The sequence below is a fragment of the Curcuma longa genome, chromosome 11, assembly GCF_044706935.1.
Source record: "Curcuma longa cultivar G26 ecotype Majalengka, Jawa Barat chromosome 11, ITB_CL_G26_1.1, whole genome shotgun sequence".
In the NCBI taxonomy this organism is placed as follows: domain Eukaryota; kingdom Viridiplantae; phylum Streptophyta; class Magnoliopsida; order Zingiberales; family Zingiberaceae; genus Curcuma; species Curcuma longa.
The window spans coordinates 21,050,162-21,062,840 of NC_133871.1; the positions used below are offsets into that span (position 1 = coordinate 21,050,162).

Consider the following 12,679-nt stretch of genomic DNA (forward strand, 5'->3'; position numbering starts at 1 on the left):
TACCTCTTTGAGAAAAGACTAAAGGATATATATGAATTAAAATATGATTTGATTTGCATTTTATAATGGATCTGAATTGCTAGAAGATGATTCAATTTCTTTTATAACAAATCGGAATTACTGGAAGATGATCCGACTTCATTTTATAACGGATTTGAATTGCTGAAAGATAATTCAACTTTTTTTGTAACGGATATGAATTGATGGAAGATCATCCAACTTCTTTTTGTAATGAATTTAAATTGTTGGAAGACGAATCAACTTCTTTTTATTTTTGATCAGAATTGTTAAAAAATGATTCGATTTTTTTTTTATAATAGATCATGATAGAGTGCATGAGGAAAAAGACTGATTTGTCATTGCCAACCATTGTGGCAAATACTCACAAGGAAAACGAATTGTATTAAGGAACATATCATTAAAAAATATAGAAATGATAAGTAGATTTGTTACAATAGTAAGTTAAAAATTTGTAAGAACTTGAGAATATGAAGAATTGGTATATTTGTAGCGATTTGGGGAAGATCGTTGAGTGATTGTTGCTTTTTCTTTGATCTTCACATGTGTTTCATCCATTTCTACGTCTCAATTCGAATTTATCACAAATGATGTCAAAATATTTCAATCTGAGTACGAGGGGTGAGTCAAATCTCATGGAACTTGCTTCTGTTTACTTTCGTGATAAATCAACAGCAATCCTACAATGTAGAGTTGGTTGAAGGAGTCAGCAAGAGAAGTCTTCAAAAGTAGTCTATTGAAGAAGTATGTTAAAGAGAAGTTGGTTGCAGAGAAGATAGTCACAGAGAAGACAGCTGTAGAAAAGTCAGCTATAAAAAAAATAGTTATAGAAAAGTCGACTATAAAGAAATCAGCCGTAGAGAAGGCGACTATAGAGAAGACAGCTATAAAGAAGGTAGCTACCCTTGAGAAGACTTAGCAAGAGGTTAGAAATGATCAAGGTGCACCTTGGCATTGCCTCTCCGACATTCAAGTCAAAATAGTACAAAGAAAATAATAGATGACATGAAATAGATGATCATATATAACCTCTATCTTTAGAGTGTTTCTCTCCTTACCTTTGTAGGGATCTATATGCGCGAAAAACCGATTAAACCACATATATCGCAGCGGAAAACAGGATCCCTCCAGAAGATCCATGCGAAAACATACTCGTTTGACGATTCTACCTACTAGAATCGAGTTTACCTTCGATGCGTGCCCTTCGCAATCCCGACAGCAACTCTTGCCTTCAAGGTCGGCGGATCTCAGCACGATCAGTGCGTTCGTGCCTCCACGGTATCCACACGAACACTGAAATGGGGAAGAACCGAACTATGGTGCTAGCCACAGAATAGGGTTCGGCCAAAGGAAGAAGAAGAGAAGAAGAGGGAGAGCAAGAGCTTCCAACAACCCTTCATCAAGAGCCTCTCACCCTCTTTTATAGCCCACCATGAGATATAATGGATGAAGGGGAAATTAATATAATATTGATTCCGAAATTAATATTTTATTAATTCCAATGCATCTCATGCAAAAGATCTTTTCCCCTTCCAATAAAGATCATGCATCTCATGCACACTAATCTTTCTCTTCTTTTAAGGAAGATCATGCAGCTTTTAATGATCATGCATCCCATGCATGATAACCTTTAATCAAATTCGAATTTGGCTTGTGTGACTTGAGTCCAACTCGAGTCTCACACAATCTGAGCTGACTTGAGTCCAACTCGAGTCCAACTCGAGTCCAGCTCAATCCGAATTGACACTAAGGGCTAATTTTAACAACCTTATATAGGGAGAAAAATCTACCTCTTAAAGAGAAGATTAAAGGATGTATATCATACCTCTTGAAAAGAAGATCAACAGATGTATCTAATACCTTTTGGAGAGAAGACCAAATGATGTATCCAATTAGAGTGTTATAATAATCATCATGCCCTTTTGCCTTTTGGTAACCATCGTGTCCCTTCGAATTACGGTAACCATCAAGTCCCTTTGCATGATCGAAAAATTAAAGAGTCGACGACTCAGGCGGTCGAAGATAGATAACATGACTCTTACATTGATCGAGTCAAGGATCTACCACATACTTACCTCCGCATCGCTACCCAAGATGCAAACTCATGGTCAGTTCATTGCGTGAGAGTCATGAGCTCGTGGTCCTTAGTTAAATGAGCTAGATTTTTATTTTTATTTAAAATGAAATTTAAATTATACAATACAATTAATAAGAGCATCCATAATCATACCAAATATTTCTTTTAAATATTTATGGTCCCCACATCTACATCATCAATCAAATATCTACTTCCTCAAATATTTCAACTTTCATAATAAAATATACCACAAAATAAATATTTCTTGCTCTTATTTTTATTTATTTATTATTTTTTATAATATAATAATTAAAAATTACTAGGCAAAACTTTTTGCCTAATAATTTCTAATGCCTTAGAAATATCCTCTCCAAATGGAGATATTTGACATATGAGGATATTTCTTTAAATATTCTATTCAAATACCCCATTGGAGATGCCCTAAGAGACATTTAACCTTTTTTATTTTTACTAAAACAATAATCTCATGATAAAGGCAAAAATAATAGAACTTCCTAAATTAACTCGCTAAGCCGATAAAATAATATAACTTTGTCATCTCCACTCCAAATATAAAAAAAACTTTATATGATCAAAGACTTAAAACTTAGAGTCCCTAGCTAGCTAAGTGGATAAGAATTTTAAAAGATGTTATCGCAATCTCAGATCTTAGGTTCTAAATTCATCTTTATTCCAGAAAAAAATTTGAAGACTTTCATTGCGTATTATCCAAAAAGAAACATGTAATTTAACTACAATTGTCTTTTATTTCCCCTCTATCCTTAATATTTTTTGTCCCGTATCCTCTTTTCTTCAATCATTTTAAAAAATCTAAATTAAATCTTTATCACTTTTTAAATTTCACTTTAGCATTTTTAATGCGTATTAAGTTGTCAGCTTATGTTATGCACATCCAGAAGTCACTTCCCTTTTAATGATCGAGGACATTATTAATGCAATAAGCTTATGAATGTCGTACTGTACTTGGCAAAAAAAAAGATCAGTAAGATCGATCATGTGGAACAATTAGAGTGACAGATTTTATTTTATTTTTGCTAAGAAGAGATGTGGTAAGAATTAATTTGAGATTTTTTATATTTTCTTTTTATAAGTAATTTAACAGAGAATCGAAGGGAGGGGACTTTCTAATTAAGCACCTTGACACGGCGGCATTTAACAGAGATACGAAAGAAATTTAACTAAAAATAACTAATAATTGAGCATATTGGCACGTCAACATTTAATATGATAACGATATAAAAGAAATTTAGCGTCGACAAATGATTGATTTATTAATTAAGTTTACGGTAAATTTATTATAATATAAAAATGATAAAAAAATTTCATTTTACCCTCCATAACTTTAAGAGTTTCATAAAAAGGTGCACCTAAAATGACACAATTACTTTGGTAGGCTTGATTGGTTGTATTGTATTGGCTGGTCAATTTTCTACCCTAAGTCAATTATGTTTAAATACAATTGAATAAATTTGAAGTACAATTTATACATATTTAAATGTGAGATTATAATTCTGATTTTTTTATTTGTTCATCATATTTTATTATATCTATATGATTATATTTATTTTCTTAATTTTAAATTAGAATAAATATTTAAATTTTTTTATTAAAAGTATTTAATGAGTCTATTTTTTTTTGTTGCAAATTTTAAAACATCACAACTAGTTGTGGATTCATGACAAATTGGTATTACTATATATATACTTTTGAGAATCTTTATATTTTTATTTTTGATTAAAAATATTTGACGCTCTTAGATTTATAAAAAATAAATATTGTCTCATTTGTAAAATTTCTAAATCTCAATTGATCCACGTCCAAATTTTTATCATTACAAATAAATTAAATAAAAATAATTTAAAATAAATAATAAATAGACTATTTCAATAAAAAAATTATTATCTTAACTATTTCAATTGATAAAAAAAATAAATTAAAAAATAACAAATAATCACGACACAACGGATAAGTAAAAGGACCACGCACCAGCCTGTCGTGTCCCAACAAATGAATCGCTCGCGTTACTCATCCGTGGGCTACCACAGACACACCCGCCTTCTGACACGAATGAAAAGCGGGCCCCGTAAGCTACTCGAACCGGTAGCTTATGCGAGTTCTTTAGGCTAAAAGTTATTTTTCTTCTTCTGATCTGCTTTCACCGGCTTTTTGGATCACAGTAGGACGGTGATAGCGCTGGCGGAGTGTGATCGTCAGGCGAGATGGCGGCGGTGGCGATCTCCAACCGGCAACTCTTTATCGACGGAGAGTGGAGGAAGCCGATCTTAGGCAAGCGCATCCCCGTGATCAACCCCGCGACCGAGGAATCCATCGGTACGGCTCCCTCCTTTTCCCTTTCCCTTTAATTTTGGTGGTTTGATGCCGTTGACGCCGACCAGGATTGGTTTTGTGAACAGGAGACATTCCTGCGGCTACTGCGGAGGACGTGGAACTGGCGGTGGAGGCCGCCCGGCGAGCGCTCACCCGGAACAAGGGTAAGGACTGGAGCCGAGCTCCAGGTGCCGTACGTGCCAAATACCTCCGCGCTATAGCTGCCAAGGTGTGTGTCCTTTTCTTCCTACGCGCTAATTGGTTTTGCTTGTATTTTTTTTAATTTATTTATTTTGCTTTTTCCCCTACTGGTTGTCAGGTTAAGGAATTCGATGAGGGCACTACTTTTGAGTTTGGATAATTGGTAGTTTTTGCCCTAGATTTTTTAAGGATAAATTGCTTACTTAGTACCTTGGTCTTCTCAATGATATCCTTCTCACAATCAATCAGTGAATTTTTGTTCTATGTAGACCTCGTTGGAGAATAACATTCTCTTCCTAGTACGTATTTGAAGAGAGTGGTGAATTACACGTCATACATACTTTGATGTGTCGAATTACATTTTTCTTTTCATATTGTTTTATTGGATAACATGAAGCTAACCTGAAAGCCGTAGCACGGAATCATTCAAACTACAGATACAATGAGTGTTTTGTTTAAAAGGGAGTCAGAACCACTAAAACAGATCACTTAAGAATTAAATTATGTCAATATTTGTTACTATATGTCCACTTCGATCTATCTAATTTCTACTTTTCTTTTCCGTTCCTTCCTCACGACTTGATTTCTCTACATCCATAAGTATGATGAAGCCACCTTAACATCATCCAGTGGCATATTAGAATATTTAGTAAAGCCAAGGGCATAAATTTTTGCCTGTTTAAAGCTGTCCTATTACTACATAAGTTTGACAGATGTTTTTTTTTTTTTCATTTTTGTCACTGGATTTGCTTCATTGAATATTTTCAATAGCAGATTTAATTATAGTAAATTGGTCCTTTTATCTTGTTGCTCACTTTTGAGCTCTTTTGGTCTAATGCAATTCAGATAACTGAGAAGAAATCTGAGCTGGCTAAACTGGAGTCTCTTGATTGTGGAAAACCTCTGGATGAAGCAGCATGGGACATGGTATATTTGCTAAGATTAAAACATTGTTTAGCTTCAATGAGTCTGACATACGCTTCATTTTCCTGTTTTCCAGGATGATGTTGCCGGTTGTTTCGAGTATTATGCAGATCTTGCTGAAGCCTTGGATGGAAAACAAAGATCTCAAGTTTCTCTACCAATGCAAACGTTCAAGTGTTACATTCTGAGAGAACCTATAGGTGTTGTTGGACTGATTACTCCTTGGTATCTTTCTAAATTCCTGGATACTTTTTCCTTATTCTTTGACTCTCATGCATGGTTGATGACTTTGGGTGTTGCATCGACCTGTTGGAAAATTTTTTACGCTGATGTTTTGGTCTGGCATACTGTTCATTTTCTTATAAATTGAAGTTTGACACTGAAGTATTTATATGGACTTCATTTGTTTGAACCACGTGCATAGGTTTTGTGTGATAGAATTCTTCAGTCTTATTCTGAATTTAAATACATTATGATTCTGGATTGATCTTGTTTTCTTGCAAAGGAATGTAAGCATGCTGGTTCTTTTACTTGACAGCCTATTTCCTTCACCAATTGAAACATACCACAAAAGGAATCCCTAGTCATTTCTAATGTATTATGTTGTATTACTTTCATTTGAAACATACCACAAAAGGAATCCCTAGTCATTTCTGATGTATTAAGTTATTTTACTTGCATTGCTATTTATATTATGCACATATGTAACTTTCTAATCCACCAAAAGATAACTAAAATATTCATTTGATCTTACAAAAATGCAGAAGAAAGCATAATTTTAAAACTTTCTAGGTTTAACTCAGACTGAGTAAACTTATTTTTGGGCTTGGGTATTACTCTTGTCTGCTGTGCTACTAAAACTACAATAATAATTTCGATTAGCATAATTTCGCTGCACAATATAATTAACCTCTGCTAATGTGATGGACTTTTATTGGAAGTACTAGGTGTCTCTGACTTCATGCGTTGACTCTGTTTACTGTCATAGTTGAAGACTATTTTTTTTGTCCAGTTGCCTGTTACAGTTAGTTTAACTGGTACTATGAGATGACTAAGGTGGTAAGTTAGCTTGATAATTGCCTAATAGTCAATACATTCTTTGGTTTCCAATTCTATCTAAGTTCAGGTCTTCTCAATTCTTCCCATTTTTAATGGGGTATGGTCCTCCTTTAGGTGGTTTTCATATATTTTTTAGATTTAGTTTGGTCGGGTGATCATTCATATGAAAAGACCATAGTGACTTTATTCTTCTTTGACACCTTCAGTATCATACTATCATGGACAATCAACCTAGCCAAGACGTATATTTTCTAAACTTTCATCGAGATGTTTATTTTTCATCTATTAGAACTTACAGAATTCTAATCTAACATATCATTTCCCTGTACCATGCTAAGTTTGATTGGAAGATTACTTATCCCAAACCTAAATTTGGTAAAAGACTCAGTATCAAATTTTCTATTTCTTTATACTTAGTGTATTAGAAAGCCGATGTATATGTATCCATCTTTTTAAATTGCTGCTGCATTCTTTGATGGAATCATAGACATTTAGTCATAAACTTGGTGTTGCATGTGCTAATTGGTATGACTATGGTCCACACACCACGATAGCAGCTTGCTAAATATCATTAATAATTGTTAGCCATAGTCTACAAACTTTTTCATACTTGTCATTTCATTTCAGGAACTATCCTCTATTAATGGCTGCATGGAAGGTTGCTCCTGCGCTAGCCGCTGGTTGCACTGCGATTCTTAAGCCTTCTGAACTATGTTCCATGTAAGAAGTTGGCTATGCATATTTTATGAGTAAAGTATAAATAGTTATGTTAGAATGTTTTTCTTTTATCATCAGGACCTGTCTGGAGCTTGCTGCAGTTTGCGAAGAAGTAGGAATTCCTGCTGGTGTTCTGAATATTTTGACTGGCTTAGGTCCTGAAGCTGGTGCTCCTTTAGCATCTCATCCTAATGTTGATAAGGTCTAACTAGCTAGTTGCTAATTGAAGCTTTTAGAAAATATTCCACATCAATATTTCTCATGTGTCCAATAGAACTGGTGTGTAGTCATTTATCAATTTATCCTCCGTATTTTGTGTTGCAGATTGCATTTACTGGGAGCACTGACACTGGTAGAAAAATTATGACAGCTGCTGCCCAAGTGGTCAAGGTCTGTTAGGTTCCTTTCATTAGGTTTCTTTTCTAGTTATTTATATCCTGTCTGATAAATATATGTTTTTTCATTGTCATACGTTGTCTCGTGCTCTGGTGAAATGAGATTCAAGTAATTTACCGCTTATGTTAAGATCCAAGTAGCTTATCCCAAATAGTCAAGACATAACTCGTTACTTTTGTCGGTATATATATGGTATTGTGCTATACATAATACATAATACTTGAGAAATTTTTATAAACTAATTTATTTGTTTGTTGGCTTCGTCAGCCTGTAACACTGGAGCTTGGGGGTAAAAGCCCTCTTATTGTCTTCGACGATGTTGAAATTGATAAAGGTCTGTATCATTTTTTATATAGCTTAATCATATAATAACATTATTCGCCTAATATTATACTCCTATTGGAAGAGCATCTCATAGAAATTGGATACTCATAACCTGTCATTGCTCTCTGCATGATTGATTCTCCATAGTCTATCTCCAAGCATTAACTTTAGTTTTATAAGAGCATTTGCCAATATTTTCTGGCTTAATGGTGATTGCTTGACTATCTTGAACAAAAAGCTGTTGAATGGACACTTTTTGGATGCTTTTGGACAAATGGTCAGATCTGCAGTGCAACATCTCGCCTTTTGGTGCATGTAAGTATGTGGTACACATTTTTATCCTTGAAATTGCTATACTATGGTTATATTAGATTATTAATAGTACTTTTTTCATAAAGGTTCTCAATTCTCATAGTTTACTTGTATGCCACTCTGATTTTGAAAACATTTGACCTTTTGTATCTAATTCTGTTTCTCTTCCTATTCATCAAATCATCAGCTCAAACACCTCGTCCCATTCTAGAATTAGCTCCTTCCTTAGGTATAACATCATTGCAGTATTGGTGCATGTTGCCTGAAACTTTACATGCCAAGACCTTTCCAAGACCCAATAAAGGATTCAGATTCTAGGGAGGTTAGGGAGGCCCCCTTCTTTGTTAAACTTTAGAACTTACAATAACAAATCATTTGCTAAATGATCATGGTACCCACCAAATAAAACAAAAGAATCCCTTCAAGATTTTCTTAACAACAAAAAGATATTTTAGTTCAATGTCTTTGATCAATAATAGATTAGACATAGTAATGTAGAATGATGTCTGATTAACATGAATTAACAAGCAAATTTATAGGAGTGATTTATTTGTTGCACTCACACTTCAACTACTCTAATACGTATCCTATCAATGCCCTGACCACTGATCGCCTGTGCACTAGAACATTATATCTATGATTTAAAATCTCGAGCCGTATCGGAGTTTTAGTCTTTGAATGGAACAGTATGATTTTGGTATTGTATTGTGTTGTGTCGATATAGTTTCGATATTTTTTAAATATAAATATATTAATTAAAAATAAAATATTTAACATAAATATTTAAAAATAAAAAAAAATGCATTTAAAAAAAGGGAAAAATGGAAATGGAATAAATAAATAAATAAATTTTATTATATACTTTTTAAAATTAAAATAAATAAAATATATAGATAATGAGATAATTTTATTAGGGTTTAATTAAGTTTATGTAGATTGTCTCTATCTTAGCTAGGAGTTGATTTAATTTATTAACCTAAGTTTTAATTAAAAAAATTCTACAACCCTCCTCGTTGCGAAACCTTGCTCTCCATCGCGGCTGATGGGTCGCGTGCGCGGCCCTCCATTGTTGTCTCGCGCGACCCCTCCACTATCGCCAACTAGGTCATGTGACCCTTCCGTCGTCGCCGATCGGGTCACGTGACCCTTCCGTCGCCGCCGATCGGGTCACGTGACCCTTCCACCATTGCCAACGTGGTCACGTGACCCTTCCGTCGCTGTCAACGGTGGTCGCACAACCCTTCCACATGTCGCTGCTGCTGCAGGCCTCATACCGAGTGTGCCGGTGCAGGTCTGCGGGCAGAACGAAATATTTCGTCCGTTTCGTCCAGTACGACATGAGATTTCAAACCATATTTATATTAGCTTCAATCAGATTCAATATGTATCCTTTCAATGCTCTAACCATTGCTTTGCTTGTTCACTAGAACATTATATCAGATTCATGATAAAGAATGGGCAATAGCTACAATTAGATAATTTATTTGAGAAAGAACTTGCAAATAAGCATCATGACATCTTGCAACTTTTCTGTTATGTTTGTCCCACTCAATAAGCAACATTGAGAAAATTAGGTGTGCCTTCAATATATTTAATTGTTCCAATGTCAATAAAGAGGAGAATGTAGGAAGTCAATTGCTTATACTTGCTAGAATAGACATGCATGATTCTCATGGTAAGATGATTTAATTTTCTTGTAAATTTTCTATATCTTTCTTTCATTATCGCAGTGGAAGAAGCTTTCTTTCATTCTTTATATTTTCCTAGGTGTGCTATATTAAATTATCGTTATACTAAATTATCATATATATTATAGTTTCCAAACCTCTTATGACAATCATATGAAATTCATGATTTCTCATATAAATAATCATATTGTTATAATAAATTATCTCAATTTATTAAGGAATTTCTTTATATTAAATGAATATTTAATTGGTATAATTATATTTATCATTAGTACAAAACGCCCCAGCAGAGTTGTTCATCTATTAATCTTAATCTATTGCATGTGAGCTTTAAGTCTGTGCATCATATATTTGGTCAAAGGTGTTCAAACTAACTGTACCAGACAAGTCATTAGATCAACACGAAATCAGGCTTGGATGGTTTGCAACAGTCTGATGGTTAAATCCTAGTTGGAGATGATGTCCTAAATTTCTAACAAATATTCCCTACAAAGTTTAATTTACTTTTGAATGTTTGGATTGTATCTCAACGTTTTTAGATAATCCTCCCAATCTACCAACTATTCACCTAATTATTCTGCGTGTAATATGATATATTTCATAGAACTCATTGAATATCTAATTGTACCTATTATATTGAGATTTAATCGTATATCTGCATATTTGTGCCAATGAATAGGAAAGTATTGCAGAAGAATTTCTGAGAAAGCTTGTAATATGGATTCAAAACATCAAGATCTCGGATCCATTAGAAGAAGGATGCAGACTTGGTCCTGTTGTCAGTGAAGGACAGGTATGAAAGTTCCAATTTCAAGTATGATGCAATTTATGATGTTTATTCTTTATTGTGTTTATAGTTTCCTCTAAAACTGAACTTCTACAACCGTACACTTGAAGCATACTGTATGACTTTGTCCATCTTTAGAATGCAGAAGAAATACTTCTGTCAATTTTCAGGAATGTCATACTTAACATGCATATTCTAATAGAAAATTAGTTCTTGTTGCTAAACTGCATTGTATGGTAAACTGGTACATTAGGTAACTAATAGGAGAATTTGTTGGTTTGTATTCATTTTTTGATGGAGGTGGTTAGTTCTGCCTAACATGTAATGCTAAGGAGTTATACACATATACACAACGACGACCAAGCTTTATCCCACTAGGTGGGATTGACTAATCGTTCTACACTATTAAGCTCTATCTCCTACTATATCATCATTTATATTTAAATAAATTTATCTTATTTTTATTGGACTAAGTCTTTTTTAGTCTTTCTCATTTGATGTGCATATTTGTTATAGTTTCACATCTAGCTGAAGTATTTATTGGTTGTCTAAATACATGTTCGTATCATCTTAAATACATCTCCCGGAGTTTTCTCTTAATAGGTGCAATTTCTGACTTTCTCTCTAATATTTTCATTTTTTATCATGTACATTCTTGTATGTTTACACATCCACCTTAACATCCTCATTTCTACGACTCTCATCTTCTACTCATTTGCTCGCTCATAGTTTAATATTCAGCTACATATAATATAACAGTTCTAAACATTGTTTTGTAAAATTTTTCTTTAAGGTTTAGAGGTATTTTACGATTATAAAGAATATGTAATATTCTCCTTCATTTTAATCATTCCGCTTGTATTCTATGTAAGACATCAATCAATCCCTCTATCCTTTTATAAAAAATGATCCTAAATACTTAAAACTTTTAACAACTTGTTATCTCCTATTTTAATAATTATCTTGCTACGCCCAATATTACTAAACTTAAATTCCATCTTTACTCTACTAAACTTAAAATTTTTCACTTTTAGTATTTTTCGTCAAAATTCGAGTTTAACATTTACTTCTTTACGTGTCTTATCTACTAAAACAATATCATCCGTAAACAACATATGCTATGGTTTATGTTTTGGATGTATCGAGTTTGTCCATGATTAGTGTAAAAAGATATGTACTTAAAGATGATCCTTGATATAACCTTATCTTTATGGGAAACAGTTTAGTTAATCTGCTTGAAATCTTCACTTTTGTCATTACATCCTTATACATATCCTTAATTAGTTCAATATATGCTAGACTAACATCTTTCGTTTTTAGAATTCTCTATATAATTTCTCTTGGGATTCTATTATAAGTTTTTTTCTAGGTTGATGAATACCATATGTAAGTTTTGTTTCTGTTCTCGATTCCTTTCGATTAGTTGTCTGAGAAGATCTATAACTTCTATTGTCGACCTTCCATGCATAAATCCAAATTGATTTTTGGTCACTGTAGTCCCTTTTCTTAGTATTTTTCTGTTACTCTTTCCTAAAGTTTCGTGTTATGACTTATTAGTTTAATACTCCTATAGTTTGTATAATTTTATACATCTCCTTTATTCTTATATAAGAGAATTAGAGTACTTACTTTCATTGATTGATTTTTTTTTTAACTTTCAATATCAGATTGAATAACTTTGTAAGCTATTCAATATCTTGTTTCCTTAGGTACTTTCATACCTTTATTCAAATATATTTAGTCCAACTATTTTTCCATTTTGCATTCTATTTAAAGTTTGTTCTACTTCTGAAGTTTAAATTCTCCGATAAAAATTTAAATTTCTAT

General features: G+C 33.2%; 1 protein-coding gene across 1 annotated transcript; it reads left to right on the forward strand.

Annotated features, from left to right (window-relative positions):
- Positions 1–4,280: 4,280 nt before the first annotated feature.
- Positions 4,281–11,051, forward strand: LOC141837318 (aminoaldehyde dehydrogenase ALDH10A8, chloroplastic-like). The gene is made up of 11 exons (XM_074724743.1): positions 4,281–4,447; positions 4,531–4,673; positions 5,492–5,572; positions 5,646–5,794; positions 7,256–7,348; positions 7,424–7,547; positions 7,670–7,735; positions 8,009–8,075; positions 8,304–8,380; positions 10,745–10,858; positions 10,923–11,051. The coding sequence occupies exons 1-11, from the start codon at positions 4,336–4,338 to the stop codon at positions 11,049–11,051; spliced, it is 1,155 nt and encodes a 384-aa protein (XP_074580844.1). The 5' UTR covers positions 4,281–4,335.
- Positions 11,052–12,679: the final 1,628 nt, after the last annotated feature.

Bases quoted from the DNA above. Each gene is read 5' to 3' on its own strand.
- LOC141837318 (XM_074724743.1), top strand. From the start codon at position 4,336: ATGGCGGCGGTGGCGATCTCCAACCGGCAACTCTTTATCGACGGAGAG. The intron at 5,573-5,645 runs GTATATTTGCTA...CCTGTTTTCCAG, and splicing joins ATGAAGCAGCATGGGACATG to GATGATGTTGCCGGTTGTTT. The intron at 7,548-7,669 runs GTCTAACTAGCT...TTTGTGTTGCAG, and splicing joins CTCATCCTAATGTTGATAAG to ATTGCATTTACTGGGAGCAC.